This window comes from Typopeltis vanoorti, chromosome 18 (genome assembly GCF_054136105.1).
Source record: "Typopeltis vanoorti isolate ZY-2024b chromosome 18, IOZ_Tvanoo_1.0, whole genome shotgun sequence".
Classification (NCBI taxonomy): domain Eukaryota; kingdom Metazoa; phylum Arthropoda; class Arachnida; order Uropygi; family Thelyphonidae; genus Typopeltis; species Typopeltis vanoorti.
Genome location: NC_143566.1, coordinates 86,912,582 through 86,934,517, shown reverse-complemented (window position 1 = coordinate 86,934,517; position 21,936 = coordinate 86,912,582). Strand labels below are relative to the sequence as shown.

The window sequence follows — 21,936 nt, the reverse complement described above, 5'->3', positions numbered from 1 at the left end:
TGTAGTTTGAAATGTTTGATCGTGAAGTGTGATTCCATGCTGGTGAGGCGTAGGTAATAACTGGATGTATGACCATCCGGTAAAGTAGTAATTTATTTTGCAAGTTCAGTTTGCTCTTGCGGTTGGTCATTGGGTAGAGCTGAGTTATTACTTTGGATGTCTTGTAGCAGATGAGATTGTGCTGCTTGTTTAAAAGGAGTTTCTTATCCAGTAGTGCCCCAAGATGTTTGGTCTCTGATTGCCATGCGATCTTTTGACCAGAGAGCAAGATGTCTTCTGTAATGCAGACCTTTTTTCTAGAGAACAGCATGGCTGAGCTTTTGAGGGGGGTTTACTTGAATCCTCCAGTTGGTGAACCAGTTTTTCCAGCACGTTGATAATTCCTTGGAGTCTAGTGATTGCCAGGCAAGGGCTGAGAGACCTTGCTAGAATAGTGGTCTTGTCGGCATAAATGTTTGTTTGTGAATTAAGGATGTCTGATACATAAATTGTGAACAGTATTGGGGCCAGAAGAGAACCTTGAGTATTCCAGCTAGAATTTTGCAACTTGATGAAACAATTCTGTTAACCTTTACTTGCATGTATCTTTCTCTAGGGTCTGAGTAAATAAGTTTCACTAGCTTAATTGGGATGTTATTTTCAATAAGTTTGAAGATAAGGCCTTGATGCCAGACCTTATCAAAGGCCTTGGCAACATCCAAGAACACAGCAGCATTGTTAATGTGCCAGTTAACACCATAGGTGATGTGTTCTGTTAATGGGTGAATTTGTTGCACTGCGTTGTGAGCTTTGCGAAAACCAAATTGGTCATTTGGAATTATTTTACTTGTACACTGCTAATTGAAGCCTTGTTAGGATGATTTTTTTTTTGTTACTTTGCCGAGGCAGGAAAGAAGACTGGGCCTGTAGCTTTGGGGGAGTTGTGGGTTATTACCAGGCTTTTTCAGAGGGATGATGTCAGCAGTTTTCCAAGCTGTGAGAAAGTACTGGAATCTTAATATGGAATTGGTTATATTAACTAGATGAATTATGGCCTTCCTTAGGAGTAATTTTATTATTCTATTGGTGATGCCGTCAGGACCAGGAGCCTTTTTTTTATTCTTCAATTGGGATATAACATTGATTATTTCTGTTGGAGTAGTTGGGGTGATGATTTCTGAATCATCCTTAGGCTGTCTTAAGGCTTTTCTGACTTGACGATGAACTTTATAAATGAGATTAATATTTAAGTTTTCATAAGATGGGTTGCATTGATTTTCCGGATTGTCAATTAGGGCTTCTACTTTTTCTTCATCCGAGTGTGCAATTCCAAGTTTGGTCTTCATAGGGGGAAGAGGATTGTCTTTTGGTACGAAGAGATTTTAGAAATTTCCACACAGAGTTATCTTCTGGGTTGATTTCCATATGTTTAGATTCTCATTCGGAATTCCTGTGTTTCTGGAGAGCTTCTCGAACCTGTCTGTTCAAGTTGTTTAAGGTTGTTTTGTCCTGCGGGGATCTAGTGTTGTGATATCGCTTTCTGGCTTTGTTTTTAGTCCTAATCAGGTCCATTATCTCTTCTGGAATCCTACTGGACGCATAGAAGACAGTGGTTTGTGTGACTGATGTTATTGCTGTGCTGATTTGTCTAGTTAGGTTGCTTACAGCTAAATCTGTCTTCTTTTTTGCAAATGACAGGAGGTGGGCCAATGTGGTTTGGGAGAATCTTAGAGAGCTTATCCCATGCTATAAAAGAATGTTGAGGAGAGATCTGATCCTTGGAGAGAGCTTGAACTGGATAGGATTATGATCTGAAGTAGGCTCTTCTAATGTCTCCAGCTGATATTGATATCTGATATTCCTGAGGATAACTGTTTAGTACATCAGAACTTCCTGATTGACTGTAGTGGGTGGGCTCAGTAGGTCCAGCATTGATGAGTTGAGTGACGTGTAGTTAAAGTACAGCCTTTTGGAGTTGATTGATGGACTGAACCAAGCTGTATGTTTGGAGTTGAGGTCTCCTGCTATAATTATGGAATCATTTGAGCTGAGGATGGAGTCTAAATCTGATGTCAATAGTGGAATGCTGGGAGGATTGTATGCTGCATAGATTTTAAGTTTGCCTGTGTTGTTTGTGTGCACCTCCACACCTGTCACTTCAAGGTTTAAAGTTTGAGGGTTGGTTAGTACATTGTGGCTTAAATAATTTTTAATAAAAATGGCTGTGCTGCCACCACTAGAGTTAAGTCTGTCTGTCCTATATAGAATATAATCTCTTAGTCTTTGGTTGTTCTTTGAGGTGGGATTTGCTGATCAAGATTGTGTCCGGATTGTATCTGTTTGCGACTTCTTGCAGCTCAAATATTTTATTTGTCAAGCCATTAGCATTCCATGCTATAATCATGAGGGATTGAATTTTTTAAACATTATAGAGTGCTGTCAGTATAGATTGAGTTTCTAGATAAAATCCCTTTCTGGAAGATGGTGAGGTGCTTGCTTTGCTGAATTCATGCAACATTGGGGCAAGTGAAGCAGTCAGAACTGATGTTAGGTTGGAGCTTGTTTGCTCTTGAGATGAAGGAATCTGAGTTTGTGCTGCCTCTGCATATGTTTTGGACATGGACGAAGGTCAAGTGCCTTCCTGTGTTGCTGAATGTGAGATATTTCGATCAGGAGGGCGACCTGCTTGGTTGCTTATGGTGTCATTGCATGAAGAGCATGGTTCACTCTTGCTGACTCCCGATTTTTTGGGTGGAAAAGGCACCCCTTGTAATTAGTGGGATGTGGTCCTCTACAGTTAGCACAACAGGCAGGTGTAGATCTTGGCTTGGCTTGGCTTGGCTTGGCGCAGGTGTTGGTCTGGTGTCCCTCTCCACATTTCAGACATCTGTAGGCAGCTCTGCACAGCTTTTGGGTGTGCCTGAATTTTTGGGCATCTATGGCATTGCCCTGTCGATGCCTTCTTCCTTAGAGGCTCGGTTGTAATTTTGAGCCTGCAAATATCTTTCACTTCATATATCCTTTTCTGTGTATTGCCGATTTCGACCAACACCAGCGGGATTGGCCTTTTGTCAGATCTCAGCATCCTACTGACTTTGATTGGGATCAGTCCTTGGCTGATGAGGTTGGCAGTGATCTCATCAGTTGTGATGCCCTCAGCAATCCCCTCTAAGCACCACTTTAAGATTTTTCTAGCTTGCTAGTGTGAAGATATGGAAGGGCAATTTGGAGTTTTCCAGCATTTTCCTCATCTTACGATAATCTGAAACAGTGGTAGGATGAATCTTTACACCCTCATCAGTATTTCTTGCCCTGGAGAAGTTGATGTTTTGTTCCCCTAGAGACCTTGAGACTTGGGTCCACTTCTCTTTATCTCGGAGGATAACTGAAGGGACCTTTTCTTTTCTATCTTGGGTATTGTGTGTTGCTACATCCTCTTCCATATCATCTTCAGATGTTCTACATCTTTTATTTGATTGTTCATCCTGCGAACAATCATACTGTCAGGGGAGTCTTTGGAGATGGAACAGGTGTGAAGTCCTCTTCAGTGTCCACATCTTCTATGTCATTAACCTGAGTGAAGAGATTCAGACAGCCAAAATATTCTGTCTCAAATTTCTTTAAGGTGAATTTGAGAACGTCAAGTGTCAGAGCTTTGTTTAAATTTTGAATGGTGTCCTTAATGTCTTTTCTATCATTGTACACCGTATATTGTCAAAGAATATTCCAGTGTCTTTAGATAATCCTGTAGACTTTGGAGGGTCCAATGACAAATCCTGTAGACACACAGGTGTCTACCAGCAAAACAATATATGTTAGAGTTTCATACCCTAATAACAGGGAAAGGAGTGTCAAGAACTCACTTGGCCACAGAGCAAAAACTTACCTCCCTAAAGCACCATTAATCCACTACCGGTCCTCTTTGTGGGTGGGGCTTACATGGCCATCAGACCTCATGCATATTCCATGCAGAGGGAGAGACAGTAGGTTTCGAACTGTGTTAGCAGCAGTGCAATGTGAGATTGCCGAAAAACCTTATATAAAATTCAATCAGGCATAGTCTAAAATAACACACGTCCGGTCAAACTTCTCCCAATCATTCAGTTGTGATACCAAGGTTGAAGCAATGTAGAACTCATATTTCCATATACAAGTTGCCAAAAGGTGTCACACCTCATTATTAAATTACTTTGGATTAGAGAAAGATGGAAGTATTTTTGCTTGGTTAGACTCTAAATTATATATTTAGTTTAATCCTTTATCCAAGTGTAAGCAAACAAAGTTTGCCTGAAGTATAATAATAAGGTGTGATACCTTTTGGCAACTCGTATATGGAAATATGACTTCTGAATTGCTTCAACCTTGGTATCACCTCTGGGTCTTGGCTCCCACTGAAGAGACCTCAATAAAGGTCTAAACCGGTCTGGGTAGTGACCCTTCCCATAATGCATTATACATGACTTCAAGGAGATTTGCTTTTGCATTGTTAGATCCTGAATGGATGAACTTTAAGAAATTATTCATTCAGAATCTAAAATAAGAATTTGGCTAACTCAGATAATACCTGGTTGACAGCACACAGTTCTGAATTTTATGTTGTGTAGGAAGTTGTGTAATAACATGTAAATCGTATTAGAAAAATCTTATAGTTGAAAACTAAACTGAAGGATTATCGGATTAATGAATTGATAATAAGGAAATAGTAGCATAATCTTGTCCCATTAAGCTGTCATAAACTTAAGTCACCAAAGAAGTTAACAGTATGAGTGCAAAGGTCGAGTTACATATGCACGTATCGGCCGTAATACCGCAAGCTACAACATACAAGGAAGATGACGCAAGCTGTATTCCCTAGAATACAGCACCTAACGGCAGCTAGGACTTTGAGGATCATCTTGAGGGCATGAAAACTAAGGGTCGTGCGGAAAAGAAGGGACGAAATATAAGGCAATGTGTGCAATAATGCGGGGCTTTTTTCTGGTTGTTCCTGACTTCACTTGGAGGATTCCTGACAAGCGGATGGAGTAGGGACGAGCAAGAGGGTCCCATAATGCCGGATAGCGGACAGGCATTCTGAGTAAGCTGAACAAGATTCCATGACGAGCAGCACGCGAATCATCGGCCTACGCAGAAATTGTGCCAGTCGCCGGATGTCCCACTCAAGTAGGAGCAGAGACAACACTGTATCGAGGCAGTGAGAAGTTAGAGTCCGGAAGAATGTAAAATGGACGGCGTAGTTGTAAGCCTATTGCAGAAGCAACCGATTGAAGGAGGACCCAAACAACACGAGGCTGTTAACAGACCTTTGGAAAAAGATTGGGTAACATAAAGACCTTTACTATATGTTTGAATGAGACAGAATTTAATGTTAATCATATTAAGTGGACAATTCATAGTGGACTATAATAAGGATTTCTATTTTAAGATAGAGTAATTCTGCTGAACAAAGGAATGTCAGGAGTGTAAATTTAGCTGCATGTGACTAAGATTATATGTGAATTTGTAATTTTGTAGATGATTTATACCAGAATAGCAACGGGTTGTGAAATGTCTTTAAATGTAGCATGCATTAAGAGTTTGATTTAGAATAACATAGTTAGCTAGTTTTAATGTTTTATAGCTTGTGTGTGATTAGCAATTTGATCTGTGAGTGTTTTGTTAATTAGCATTGAGTAACTAACTTAGCAGGAGATTTTGAAAAGCTTAGTATCCTATTCCAATTATAGTTGTAAAGTGTAATTTGTTCCAATAAACATGTTTTGTTGTATATGCCTGACTCGTGCCTGATTTCGACAATTCAAAGTACCACTTACAAAAATTTAGAACCATAGCTGGAGGGAATTTAATGAAAGTGTTGAAGTAATAGATTGTTGGCCATGATTTCAATTAGTACCAGTATCTATTTAGTGTATATTAGAATGAATGCCAATTAACTTAGGAATATTCCCTGAATTTTGAATAAGCTCATATTATAGGACTCTGGCTGGTGCAGCAATAAAAAATAAATTTACCAATGTCCGAAAAGGAAGCATTCCTAGGTAGAGTTGAGTAAGGCATTCTTAAGGAAGTATATTATATCAATAATGAAAGATAAAAAAGATATAACACCATTATGGGATACTAAGGCAAGTGATGAGAAGTTTATCTGCCTTTGCCAAGAGTTGCCCCAGTCCTGGAGATACTTCAGGTGCAAACTTTATTTGCTTACACTTGGATAAAGGATTAAACTAAATGTAATTATAGACCATAGGATGGCAGTTAAAGTAGGCCCTTGTGCCAAACCCTATCAAATGCCTTTGAAATGTCAAGGGCAACCACTTGAGTTTGGCACAAGGACCTACGTTAACTGCCATCCTATGGTCTATAAATTTTTCCATGGCTTGAGTTCAGAGGTGGGTGATGAAAGCAAGATCAGTTGTAGATCACCAGTGACAGAATCCATACTGCTAGTCACTGACCAAAAAGGTCAGTGACTAGCAGTATGGAGTCAGTCAAAATCACTGACCAAAAAGGTCAACAACCAAAGAGTTGGTTGTTGACCTTCTCCATGATGTTAGAGAACAGAAGTGAGCAATTGGATCATAGTTCATTGCTTGACTTAATGCCTTCTTTGTGATGGGCTGGATGGTGACCTGCTTACATATTGTAGGGTAGATGCTAGCTGAATAGGATATATATATTGAAGAAGTGATACAGGATAGGTGTTAATTCTGGGGCACAATTTATTAACATAATAGGTGGAATATCATCAGGACCAGATGCCTTGTTTGCCTTCACACTATTAAGGTTTGTTTGGATTTCTTTTTGTTGGAAGACTATAGGTGACATTAAGGGAGCCATTCTTGATGGAGTAGAGGAACTTTTCCCAGTGCATCAATGCAGGAGTTGGAAGAGTGATGCAAGTAAGTTGACCTTGTCTTTAGGTGAGGTAACTGCAGTACCATCCAGATGTGTGTTGGAAACCTGGGTGGACAGAAGTTGTGCTCAATGGCCTTGACATGGGACCAAAAAGAGCAACTTCTATTTGGACAGGAAGTGAGTTTACAGCATTTGGCCCTTTCAAAGTTTGACATGGACTTGGTGATAATTCAGGAGACATTTGTGGTAAGCAGGTATTTTCCTTTACAGCATTGGTACACCTTTTTTTGAGAACCAAAAAGGTTCTCAGCCTGGTGAAGATTGAAAAAATAATCTGACTTGTTAAAAGATCTAATGAGATTTCCTTATGTCATTCCATACAAGGCCTTGGTTTCTGTTAAGAGATCCATGTAAATAACTGTCATAGATTTCTTGAAGCCATCAAATTTCTGACATGTACCTTTCAGTGTATAGGATGTCATGATAATACATGGAAAAGTTATATCATTACTAACTTCCTATTGACAGTTTTCTTCCTTGAAGTCTATAAAACTTTTCATCTAAATATATCATAGTAGTTTCATCTAAATATATCAAATACATCAGTTTCTCCTGCATAGAACACTCAATAGAGATATTTCTGTGCAATTAGACACAAGATGATTTTTGTAGATATTACAGATTGGTTTTATTACATTTACATAAAAAAAACTTTTTTTTTTTAATTACAGTATGTTTTTCAGTTTTAAAATTATTTTTCATACCAGTATTCCTGTTCTTGAATAAACGTTGGAGGCAAATGTTCAGTAGTTTTTACTTTGTTTTAATATGTAATTTGCATAAATTTTCCAAATGTATATATAGATTTTTTTTAAAAAATGTTTACTATAATTCAACACTTACAATAAGGATTGCATAACTTGTTTTTGTTATTTATTGGAAAATTTACATTTTTTTTTGTATGTGCGTGCGTGGAGAGGTTACCTTTTTGATTTGTCCAGTATTGTTATTGCACCCTTCATGGAGTCAGCAGACTCATCATGGGAGATTCATCATCATCATTAGTGTTCTGTCTCTTGACAGGTTCAATGGTATAACTCAGCAGATTCTCCTCCCCCAATTTCCTGTCTCTTCTTCTTGTTCCCATTATATCACCAAGCATCATTAGTCGTCGTCTTCCTCTTGTCGCTTTCCTTCAATTTTCCCTTCTATTATTCTTTTCAGTAGGCTGTCTCCTCTTAATATATGTCCTATCCAGTTATGCTTTCTTCTTCTTTTTATGGTCTTTAGTAAATTCCTTTCTTCTTCAACTCTTTGTAATACTACTTCATTGGTGATTTTTTTTCCACTTTATTTTCTCCATTCTTCTCCATAACCATAACCACATTTCAAATGCCTCCAACATTTTAGCTTCTTTCTTTCTTCCTAATTGTCCATGTTTCTGACCCATATAAGATCATACTCTAAATATAGCACTTAATAAGCCTTTTCTTTAGATTTTTATTCATTTTATTAATAAACAAATTTTTCTTGCTATCATACCGAATCTTAAAATCCTTAACACAGCTTGCATTAAGTTTTCTGGTAATGTGTTATTCACTGATAATTCTCCATGTAAAAAATCGCTCCTCACACCCCTCTTCCCCACACTTACATAATTTCCAGGAATGACCTCTTGTTTTTCCTCTCTCACCTTCTACTTTTATAATCACCAAGAGTCAAACAACTGGATAGCACATAAGTCCAGATGAGATCATATACATGAACAAAGGCTCTCCATTCCACTCTGCCTTTTATCCTTTTTTTTCACTAACTTAAATGTCTATCATGTAACCTCTTTTCCACTAAACTCTGCAACCCATATTTTTTTTCCAACTTCTCTCCATAGCAATCAACGGCAGTTATAATAGTCTTAGTCACTTGCCTCTGGACCCTCTCGAATGTCTCCACATGACACTGAAAACCAGGTGATCAGATCGGAGCACAGTAGTCCAAGTGTTCTCTGACCAGTGCTTTATACAGTAGCACAACTTCCTTATCGCTACATGTTAAGTACTTCTTATCATAGCAGCAGTACAGTGTACAAGTGTTGCACATTGTAACAGTTTTGCCCTTTGCAACACTAGCAATATGCCCTCTAAACTTCAGTCTACTGTCAGCCATTACTCCCAAATCTAATCTCATCCACTTCTTGCAGTATGGCACTGATATAGTACACAGCCTTGCATTTCTGCACTCCAAAATGCAACATCTTGCACTTATTGATATTAAAACAACCCCTTCCCTCACTCCTTTATCCAAGTAAAAAGTATTCAAATCTTCCTTAACATCAGCAGTGCTATTTATAATTCTTCCCAATTTTTCATCATCAGCAAACAGCTGAAAATCCCAGTCACTCCACATGATATATTGTTTACAAACAAGATGCATTCATTTCAGATAAATTATGGAAACAACTCTGTTAGAATTAATTACTTTAATTTCCCAACATTTCAACCTTCATATTAAGGTCATCTGGAGTAAACATATATATGGAGACAAGCTATATTATATTTCAAATAGTATGCCAGAGATAATTTGATCAACCATCATTCTAGTGGCCTGACCTCTAGTGGGAAAAAACAAAGCCATTTCCTATTTATAACATCAGAGATTTCTGCCCTAAAGGATCCTACCTGGGGCCAGGCCTAAAAATAATATTTAATATTGAAGGTTTCTCCAGTGTCAAGCAAGATCTCATTGCAAATATTTGCAGAGATGACTGATGTGCTCTGCTTGCAAGAAACTCAGAGGAGAAGGTGCTGCACGACCTTTCATCCGTGGCATGAAACTCATCAAAGAAATACCCCATGATAAATATGGTAGTGCAATATTTACAAAAGAAAACTTGATCCTTTCGTCCATTGACTCAACGAACAACAGAAACATTGAGATTATTACAATCACATTTAAAAATATCTCAATCATCTCAGTCTATAAACTACCAAAGAAGAAGCTTTTTCCTTTCCTGACATCCTCCTCAATAATGTATACATGACTAATGTTGTATTAGGTGAATTTAACAGCCATAGTGTTAACTGGGGTTACACAAAGTCCAACGAAGATGGAGAACTTGTTGAAAAATGGGCTGAAAACCTTTCTCTAAACCTGATACATAATGCAAAACTCCCTGCATCTTTCAATAGTGGCAGATGGAAGTGAGGTTATAACCCTGACCTCGTATTTGTTAGCTCAAAAATATCCAACATTTGTGTTAAAAAGGTTTTAAATCCCATTCCACATACTCAACATAGACCTATAATGCTTCAATTATGCCCAGCCATTATGTCTAACACAGTCCCTTACAGACAATGATTTAATTTCCAAAAAGCTAATTGGATGGGTTTCATGGAAGATCTTGACTGAGGAAAATCTCCACCAAACACATCCCCCGAAGATGCCGCACAAACTACATTACAGGCCTTTCCAGTGACATACAAGCCCAGTATGCTGATTACTTACAACTTTACAACACCAACCCCTTCTCAGAAGAGACTATCCAAGCAGGAGAAAAATTATGCTCCAAGATGGCAGAGGAATTGCTGAACAGGCTGGTTGTAGACCAGGCAAATCCTGCAAATCACAAATTCTCAACCTCACTCAATATATAGAAAATGGTTATGAACAAAAACTAGCCACAGGAGCAGTCTTTGTAGGCCTAACTGCACCATAAACCATCTCGCACTCAGAAATAAACAGAATAACTAGAGACTATTGCCTTGTCCTTGTAGCAATTTGGATTAGTGTTGTAACTTTTATCTTCTGGAAGTGACTTCATATGTAAGAGAATTCTTGTATTTTCAGGCAGATGGGTGTTAGAGCTGTAATAATGTAAGTTGCCTCCAAAGATATTGTCCTGTATCCTTTAATTATATGTATGGTTAAGGCATTGAATTCTGTTTAGCTTTTGTCGGTTTTTCTTTGATTTTAGTGTTTCCATGCAGTTGCAGCATAAGACATCAGTGGTGGTATAGCTCCAGTGTATATTGTTTTTAGCACTTGTTGGCCTAATCTTCACTTAATCCTTGCTGACTTATCTAGGAGGTTTACCACGTGTACAATTTTTTCGTCAACATATGGTATGTGCTTGTTTGAAGTTAAATGTTTCATCCATTGTTATTCCTAGGTATTTTAGTTCACCGGCTACCTTGAACATTTCTGTTTAGGATGACCATTACAGGTTGTTTTGATTTTTTTTTTTTTTTTTTTTTTTGCATGAGATGTGGAGCACTTGAGACTTGTTGCCATTGAAGGTTACTTTCTTCTCGCATGCCCACTCTGTGATTTTAAAAAGTTCTTCATTGGCTGTTACTTCCAACTGTAAGCTGCTGCATACCCCAATCATTATCATCGGCAAAAGCTATGATTTTTGTTTCAGTAGTAAAAGGAAGAGAGTCAGACTGGATGTTCCAGAAACCTAGTCCACATCAAGAACCTTGCAGACAGCTTCATTTGATTTATTTCATTACAGCTGTGGTTTTTAATGTCATGGTTGCTCTTTTGTCTGTGAAATAATTTTTTGTAAGGTAGAGTAGGTTTTTTGAACATTTGAAATCTCTCACTTGATTAATTATGGCTGGCCACGATGCAGCATTTACTGATCCCACCATACTACTGATCTCATTCTATGTACAAGTAAAACTTGTACATAGAATGAGATCAGTAGTATGGTGGGTTTTTTTTTTTTGCTGTAGACTGTCTTCTGTGAACTCTTTATCCTCCATAATTGTCTCAATATGATTGAAGTCTGAATGCATATTGATTTATTCTTAATAGGTCTTTTGAGTAGATAAAGTGCATGCATTATTCAGTTTATCAGAAGTTTTTCTGGTGGTACCTTACCAGTAACATTTATGAAACTGATTGGTCTGTATATGCTAATTTCATTGGATGTTTCTTTTCCTGGTTTGATTATTGGTATAATTTTAGAGCATTTCCATACTAAAGGAAATTGCCCTCTTTTTAGGCATTTGTTGTAAAATGTTATGAATTTGTGGAATTCGACAAATGCTCTTAGGAGTATATCGTTGGTTGTTCCATCCTCTCCAGGAGTTTTTCTTAGATCCATTGATCTTAATGACTAGATTTCATTAGTTGTAAATAAACCATTAGGAGTATCTGTAAAACTTATGTAAATTTTTTATAATTTGTACTTTTATTTATGTAAAACTGCACCAATTATAATATTTAGTTTTTTTCCCTTGCGTTTCTTTTTAAATCAATGCGTGTTTCCCCTCTTACTTCATAAATTTCATTGTTGTTTGAGCTTGCACAAAATGCCTATATGCTCTAATCTCTAACTCATGTATAATACTATTATTTTACTTTATTCCTATTGTAATCTACTTAGCTTTCTTCCTCCCCCCCCCCATGGCCGTAAAGTATAGTCTCACACATGCTAGTATCGTAGACTTAGCAAAAGCCTCTGGCTGGAACCAATTCCTTAGTCTACATTGTTATTTGAATTGTTATTATTCAAATGCATTAATCCTTAAAAATTTATTTTTGTTAATGACTGCACCATTAAGGATCATGTAAATGAATTGTCTGTCTTTCCTTTACATGCAAAAGAATATTTTTAACTACTCACGTGCAATAACTCTTATATCAATTCTATCTCGAACAACTCCAAATTACTCAGTCGTGGCTGTTACTTTACTTAGGTCACGGAGGTTCGAATTGTTTTTGAGACAATGCATTAATTAAAACAATTCACTTAAAGTGTTAGACAAAGAAATTATTTACTCTACTTATTAAACATGTGGATGGATTCTTGCACACATAACCTTACTCTCATTACAAACAATAAAAAGTAAAAGTATACTATACATGTTCTAAGCATCATGTAACACAAGCACTGTTCAAGGTCACAATATTCTATATTATACATTCAAACTGACTTTTGGCTTTCTGACATCTTCAACACATTATGACATTTAGCAGAATCAAACATCTATCTCTTCTGTACACATAATCTGAGCTATTAACATAAAACAATCTACTTACAAGGTCTCTATATCATGTACAGTCCTGAATCCAAAAAGGTTAAAGGAGAATTCCACTGGCTCCTTTCTTTTCACATGTGCTACGGCTGTGATCGGGCACTATCTGGTGGTTGTAGTCTTTCAAAATCCTTCCTTGTTACTTTAATGCATTTTTTTATCAACGTTAGGAACTTCGTCAGCTGCTACAAATTAGCATGCATGTGGATCAGTACATTCTTCGATGAATTTCACGTAAGGATATCTTGTAATACTGCCAACGAACTCCCCATGATCTCCAAAAACTCTTGTTAGTGGGATTGAGATTCTTCCCATCCTCAAAGCTTGCCACAGGAACAAAAAAAAAAATAAGAGAGTGCTAGCCTTCGAGCCTCAATCTCCACCTTTTATATCATATCAAAATAAGTTCCCGGATTTACTGATAGCATCCTTATCATCCATGCATGCAGTAGGTTTTGGCGGCAATACTCAGTCTGGTTATCTTTTGAGACTGTTGCTGATCTTCAGTTTACTAGCCTAATCCTGTCTGAGCTTTTTAGTTACAATTGCTTGTGGTTTTACATTCAGTTATTTGAATCTTATATAACAAAATTATTACATTACATTAGGTTATATACACTTCTAATTATAAGTATTTTATGGCCCATGTAAAATCGATATAGGTGAAAAATATATTTTTCACCGCAAGAGATTTTACATATCTGTCTGTTTTTATTCTCTGTATGTTTTGGATTTAGTCATCAGGAATAAGCTTGTTTATTATAATAGCTACAGTTTCTGCTAAGTTTTTAGTGTAGGAGCAATCTGTTTTCTTAATAGTTGATAATATAAGTGTTGTCTTATTCTTGCTTGCTGCTAATTTAAATATGCTATTCTAAGGATTCGCTGCAGTTTGAAACAGTACAGAATTTTTTCCACAATTCTGTTTTCGCATTTATAATTTTGGACTGATACTGATACCTGTATTTGGCTTAATTCTACTCTGTCTTAAATCTTTATTATTGTATGTTCTTTGATATAGTTGTCTGAGTGCATTAACATGTTTTCTTAGTACTGTTAGTTTGTCTTTCCACCAAGGTACTAAATTTCTTCCATCTATGTTTAGCTTGTTGGTTGTTCTGAGTGTTTGGTTGTAAGATTTTTTCAGGCCTTAATGAAAGTGCAGATGCAAGGACGTCTATATGGGCTTGTGCTCGAATTGAACATTGTCATTTGTCATGAGTTGCTGTTTTTGTTTTCTGAGATTCATTTGTTTTGTGTGCGTGAAGTGGGAAGTGACAGGATAGTCGAGTTTTTATATATATAATTTTTGATAAATTTATAACTTTTTTGCCCATATTTACAATGGGGAGACAGTGTTGTAGTTAAAAGAGGTAAGCCTTGTCCTCTTCCAAATTTTACACCTTTGAGTAATTCAAATATACCAACCAAATATAGCATTCTTCATTGTTTTCTAATATATAGTATCTTAAAACAAACATATTGTTCCTCACTCTGTGCAGATTTAGTTATAATTAATTGATAAAGTATTCAAAGTTATCCTACAATTAATTACATTAGATCAATTAAGATGAGCACTGATGTGGTGTACATTCTTAATTTTCATACATCACTAAAAATGTAATCACACGGTCAAACTGATGTGAATTGCAGCTTGCTTAACCACACTACCGGCCAAGACGTCTATATACATCAAGGTTATCATGGATGCAAAGTGCATATTAAAATTGTAATACCATTGATATTACATTGAAATATACGATGGATACGAAGCGTATGAGGATTCGTATTTTATCCATAACAGCCGGTTAGGTGGTTAAGCCACAACAGCACACCCAGCCGAAATGGGCATGCAACACCACTGATATATGATCACTCTCACTGGACCAAATCTGAACAAGCACTTAAATGAATTAAGTTATCACCAATACCTTCCTGAAAAATGGCTACATCTGAAATAGGTTATGCCAGTAGAATAACAGTTGATCAAATCAATGTCTCTGGCATACTGTTTGAAATGTAATATAGCTTGTCTCTGTATAAGTATACTCCAGATGACCTTAATATGAAAGCCGAAATGTTGGGAAATGAAAGTAATTAATTCTAATTTGTTTGTGGACTCCATAATTTGTCTGATGATTGAAAAAAATACTGATCACCATGTAACACTAAAGGAAACAAGTTAAACAGCAGGGGCCCAAGAACAGAACCCTATCCTAGGGCATGCCACTGGGTACCCTCTTTGAGAGACTGCTTCATCATATACAACCTGCTAGTATCGTTCAGAGAGCCAGTCTCCCATCCATCTAACCAATATCCTATCTATTCCCATCCTCTGCAGCTTGTACACCAACTTAATGTAATCTCTCAAATACTTTTGCAAAGTTCAAAAATATCAGTATATGATATTTTTGAATCCTTCATTTAACACTTGTTACCCTATCATAAAATGCAAGTAAATTGTTAAAACAGGACCTACCCTTTACAAATCCAATTCTGTATTCTATTCCTAACCATTCTCTCCAACACCTTGACCACAACTGCAGTTATATAGACTGGTCTATATAACTGCAGTATGTAAACTTATGTCTTATAACCATGCTTGTGGAGTGGTACAATTTTGTCTTCTTTCTACTATAGTGTAGAATGAGTCTTGCAGTGGGTAGGAACCCTACCCACTGCAAGACTCATTAAATGACCAGGTCAAGGACATAACCAACTGTGGTGCACATTCCTTAAACATATATGGTGATATGTCATCCATTCCCGTAGCCTGATTATTCCATACCTGATTATTTCACTTCCAATTCGCCTAATACTTGCCTCCCTTCTATATATTGCACTAAATTATTTACACCAGTATGATATATGCTGATAAAGTGCTCATTCAATAATTCCAGTATATCCTTTGCAGCTGTTGTTTTGCTGTTAAAAGTTTATTTTTCACTTGGTTAGACTATAATAAATTTAGTTTAATCCTTTATCCAAGTGTGAGCAAACAAAGTTTGCACCTGAAAATACCTTACCACAGTAAGGTAGTACAACCTGACCCTGTAAGGTACAATGCCATATTCAGTCCTGAAGATATTTTCAGGTGCAAACTTTGTTTGCTCACACTTGGATAAAGGATTAAACTAAATTTATTATAGTCTAGCCAAGTGAAAAATAAACTTTTGACATCTTTCTCTAAATCCAGAGTAATTTAATTAAAAAAAAAAAAAAAAAAAAAAAAAAGTGGCACACCTTTTGGCAACTCCTATAGGTAAGGATGACATCGCTAATGCTTCTGCCTGATATCTCCACCTCTGGGCCTGGCTCCCACTGAAGAGACCTCAATAAAGGTCGAAACCGGTCTGTGTAGTGGCCCTTCCCTTAATGCATAACATTATACATATCCGCAAGAGATGTGTTTTACATTATGGGAGATACTGGGATAGGAGTGATGTTAGCTTGGTCCACCTTTGCTACGAGTTGCCTGGTGTTGTACTACCTTACCCCAGTAAGGTAGTACAACCTGACCCTGTAAGGTAGTACAATACCATATTCAGTCCTGAAGATATTTTCAGATGCAAACTTTGTTTGCTCACACTTGGATAAAGGATTAAATTTATTGTTATTCTGCTGCCACGACTATCCACCAGTGTCGACCTGCCATAATTGTTCTTCTTTCTTGCCATATAATGGAAAAATTTTCTTGAGTTAACCTTGGCCTGACAGCCAATCTCTTCTCCTTCTGCATCTTTTCATTCTTTACCATGTTTGTCACCTTTCTAGCTTGCACTTTACTCTTCATGGATGCAATCACCACCAACTGTCTTGTACCTCCTCCATAGTGCTTTCTTTTCCAGCATGGCTTGCTTGATTTCACTGTTCATCCATTTCACTTCTATTTACTTGCTTAACCCTTGGTATGCAGTTATACATTATTTTTTTCCATGCATTTTCAATGTGAATTTTCATGCATCGTCAACATCTTTTCTGCTCAGCTCATCTACCCAATGTACTGATGCTAACTGACTACAGAGCTTCCTATAATCATCCACTTTATACTTCTGCATATATCCATTTTTGGCAGTAATCTTTTGTTTCATCACTTCCCAAACAAGAACCTCATGACTGCTCTCACCAACTGGTGGCAGTGTCAACACCTCATTAGCTACATCTTGTGAAGTTATCACCAGATCCAAAACATTAACGCCTCTAGTTGCTTCTGTCACATGCTGAAGATATTTATCTCTCAGAAATTCAAGAAACTTGTTCTTATACACTATCTTCTCCTTCCGGTCTATATTCCTGTAATTAGTCTCCCATCAGGATTACCTTCTTTATTACATGCCCAACTCATTTGTATAATAATTTCACAATCAGTATTCTCTGCATTTCTTGGCTTATAACAGCATCCTATCAGATACTAGTCTGTTTATTTCAACTTCACACTACACAGTTTCAAAATCTTTGCATGCCTTATCAACTTCCACACTTTGTGGATTTAATTCCTCTGAATCATTAACAGCACTCTCTCTTTTCTTTTCACATTTCTGTCCTTTTGGAAATTGCATTTTGTTTCTATTCCTGACATCACATCATCCTCGACAACCAAGTTTCACTTATTCCAATTATCTTTGGGCATGCTGCCTCGATCAATGCAACAAACTTGGCTCTCTTGTTTCAAATACTCCTTACATTTGTTTACAAACATAACAATCCTTGTGTCTTTGAGGCCATTCTACCAGCACTAACATTCTCTATTCTAGCTGCTATACCCCACCACTACTGTTTCCCCGATCCTGACTGATTTCCATTCCTACCTGTCTCATCCTCACCTTTATGCATTCCATCATCTTGTGCTGCTACAACCACATCTTCAACCTCATTTCCATCTTCTTCCTGTCATGCAATCTGTTTAGTTGTGATGTCCTGCTTCACAAGTCGACTCCGATCATTTATTACATTAACTTCTTGACTGTGTGCCTTCTCAGAAAACAGTAGCCTTTCTAAATGCTCAACACTAAAACCATTCAAATACAGTCCATCAACTTTGAACCATTCCAACTTTCCTTTAGATTCACTGATTTACAAATTGAATCCCCTTTGCCTCACATAACTCAGCCATTTCATTATTCATTATCTCTGTTCTCCTCAATTCACTGTCATATCTGGACAACATACAACTTTTCCAACAACACTATTTTTCTTTACCTGCTTCAACAACTTCAAGTCTATCAGCATTCTTTTTTTCCCCAACTAAGTCATTTGTGCCCACAACTACTACTGATTTTGATGCCCTGTCTTTCCTTTTCTGCAATGTATCAGTTATTTGCTTCACTGTTCCACCAGGAAAGCATGTTTTGTGCACTTTAGTCATTATGCCTCTAATGATTGAGTTCCATACAATGATATACAACTATTCTTTGACTCTTTCTTCTTTCTCATTCTCTTCAGGCAGTCTCTTCTTTAGATGTTTAATATCCTCTTCCAGATGTTTCATTTTGCTTTTCATTTTCATTAACTCTTGCCTAATCTCTTCTATGATCCCAACACTTGTTCCCATTTCTAATAACATCTTAACAAGATGCTTTTCACATACGCCCACATATGTGCCACAGTTTGTACATGCACTTAAGACATAAAGATGTGCAGCACATGACTCAAAGTATAATGGATCTTTCTCTCTCTCTGTATTGCTAGCAAAATTTATATTTTGTGTGTATTAAAGTGAATAATTCTCTCTATATCAGTTTCTTAAACTGTTTCACAGATCATTAGTGTTCTATAAACTTGTTTTCCCAAAGCATAACAGGAATTTATAGCTTGTATTAAATCTAGTTTCTAAAAAAATCATGGTGATTGCAGAAAGTAAAATTTTTATTAAATTGACTTATTTCTAGAACACTTGTTACTTTATTTAATATTATGTATCATAGATGTTTCAGATTGCAGTAATGGTTCATTGTCATAATTCCTTTGTGATAAATTTTTTTTGAAAATTCTCATAGGAGTTGGATGAAAAGGGAAAGTTTTATGCAGGGTTCAGTGGGGTTCAAAATTTTAAGAAACACTGCTCTTTTTTACTTATCCCCCTCACACACACACAGAGAGAGAGAGAGAGAGAGAGAGACTTCCCAACTCCTGGCACTTCTATACCATTTGTGTAGAAGTGATTAAAAATAAAGTTACTTCTTGATATTACATGGACAGATAGAATCCTTGAGAAAAACAGTGCAAAGAAAGCTGTTCCAGAGGACAGATGGAATGGTGGAGCATGAGAAGCTGGGTTTTCAATTGTACCTTATGAATGATCACTGGTTGCCCATGTTTTTAGTCTCAGTGGAAGATAGAAGCATGCTGGAAACTAGCTTACAAACTCCTATGGAAATATCTAGAGCAAAGGCAGGAGTGTCAGAGTTGTTGGAGTGAGTTAGAGAAGGGAGAGATGATCTTTAATCAGTTCTTGTTCTTTTATGGATAGCATCAAACTAGACTTCTGTTTGTCCTTCCTAATGTATTCCTCAATCCAGCATCTGTCACATTAAGTTTTTCTTTATTGTATTAAAAATTAGTGTAGTATTTTAAAGCTTTTACTTAAAATAACGTGTTCTTAATTTCTACATAAAGTAGAATTATGTTAATAAACATAATTTTCTGTAAATTTCTTGATTACTAAAACTTCTTTTTGGTATAGGTAGACAGATATAAATTGTCAAATGGTAATCACATCATTCTTCTTGCTGAAGGGAGGCTTGTAAATCTTGGCTGTGCTACTGGACATTCAAGCTTTGTCATGAGCAATTCATTCACTAATCAAGTTCTTGCTCAAATTGAGCTCTGGACAAAACCTGAACATTATCCTGTTGGTGTTTACTTCTTGCCTAAGAAGGTAAGTCTGGTTAGGCCAGTTAAACTAAATGTTCGTTGATAATTTTATCTTAAGGTTTGAAAAGTTGTCTGCTATGAAAATATGAAACATAATTGCACAAGATTGTTTGTCTAATAATCTTCTACTGTGATCCCAATGTTAAACAAGATAAATGCTTACTTTTATCCTGTGCAAATAGGAAACAAGTAGTTCATCTTTCTCGTAACAGTTAAGTACAAGTGATTGATTGTTGATGTTACAATAGGTAGTGTCTACTTTTACATTCTACATCTCATAAGTCTGTTGCTTTAAGGGCATTAAGAACGTCTAGTTTTAATCTCTGGCAATGGTTTGTCATGGGATAAGATCACCTTAATGTATTTGCAACAGACAGATAAATTGTCTTGTGTTCTGTTTGCATATAGAGTGGACATGGTACAAATTGTATATGTACTCTAGTTTTGAGGGAAATTGTGCCTAGTGTCATAAATTATCTACATGTAAACACAAAGTATTATTTATCAAATATACTGCCAAATATTTCAGTTTGAAACTAACAAATTACCATCAGTGGCATGAACAACATTTTTTGCAAGGTGGAATGCAAACAATTGAATTATTCAAAATAGTACGAGCTGCATGATGTTAAATTGCTAATAGTGTTATGCTTCACTGAAGAAAGGTTAATCATAAAATTGATTATAAAATATTTTATATTACTCCCAAAAAAATAATTTATAATATCATACTAAACTGATCATTAGATAGATGTATCCAGTGGTTTCTTAGGATCTATCTTTGTAAATATCACAATTGGCCTTAAAAAATAAAAAAATTATTTCGATCACCCATATTTTTGACAGGGATAGACAATCATTCAGATTCAAGTTAGGGCAATGAAGTAAGGCCTCAGCACTCTTTGAATAGGCATTCGAATTTATACTGACATCTGTGTAAAGGGCAAGTTTTAGACCAGAGAATGTTGTGGTCTGCCCTCTATTCTGTGTTATGCCAATCCAGACTTATCAGATTTGTTGTGAAGATATAAGATTGATGTTATTATTATTATTATTATTACGGGTATCTCCATGGAGTCAGTAGACTCATCGCGGGAGACCCAAACTAGCAAAACAATATCTGTCATATCTCTTCTTGAATTCATTTACAGATGAAGAGCTCACAACAAAGTCAGGCAATGAATTCCACTCATTCACCACCCTCCAGGCAAAAAAACCTTGTTCTGACACCTTTGTTAACCACACTCTTCTTTAATTTCCAGAGATGACCTCTTGTTCTTCCATCACTATCACACAGCTGAAACATTTCCCCTGCATCAATCCTATAAAAACCTTTTAGTAATTTGAATGTTTCTATCATATCCCCTCTTCTTCGCCTATCAACCAATCTCTGCAATCCACAAGCTCTCAATCTATCAATGTAGGGAGCATTTTTTATATCACTCACCAACTTGGTCACTCTTCTCTGAACCCTCTCCACAGCCTCCTCATCTCCAAGGAATCCAGGTGACCAGACCTGAGCACAGTAATCCAAATGTGGAAGTATCAATGCTTTATAAAGGGGAATAATAACCTCTTTATCTCTGGATGTCAGTGTGTTCCTCAACAACCAAGTAATCCTATGTGCAATCTTGGACACCTTAGCAATGTGTCCTCTGAACTTCATCTCCTTATCTACCAATACCCCTAAGTCCCTAGCCTCATCAATCTCTTGGAGTACCTTTCCATCTATGTAGTACACAGCTGGTAATCTTTTAATCCCAAAATGCAAGAGTTTACACTTTTCCACATTGAACTGACATCCATTTTCTTTTGCCCATTTTACCAGCTTATTTAAATCCTCCTGCAAACTTTCAACATCAGCTTGATTTTTTATTGCACTACACAACTTTGCATCATCAGCAAACAACTGAATATCTCCCTTTAAGCCGTTTCCTATATCATTTATATACAAATTAAACAACATTGGCCCAAGCACAGAGCCCTGAGGCACACCACTGGTCACCTGCCTCATTCTGGACTCGGCTCCTCCATACACCACCTTATGGTATCTCTCCCTGAGCCATTCTCCTATCCATATCACCAATTTAATATCCATTCCCATCTGCTCCAATTTGAGTAACAGTGTTCTATGGGGTATCCTGTCAAAAGCCTTAGCAAAATCCAGAAGTACCACTGTGTAGCC

General features: G+C 36.8%; 1 protein-coding gene across 1 annotated transcript in view; it reads left to right on the top strand.

The window, feature by feature from the left end:
- The window catches only part of Ahcy (adenosylhomocysteinase), a 136,949-nt gene that overhangs the window by 98,628 nt on the left and 16,385 nt on the right, over positions 1–21,936 (top strand). The window contains exon 8 of the mRNA XM_090408641.1: positions 19,561–19,755. Coding sequence (XP_090264767.1) covers positions 19,561–19,755 — 195 coding nt within the window. The remainder of the gene's footprint in view (positions 1–19,560; positions 19,756–21,936) is intronic.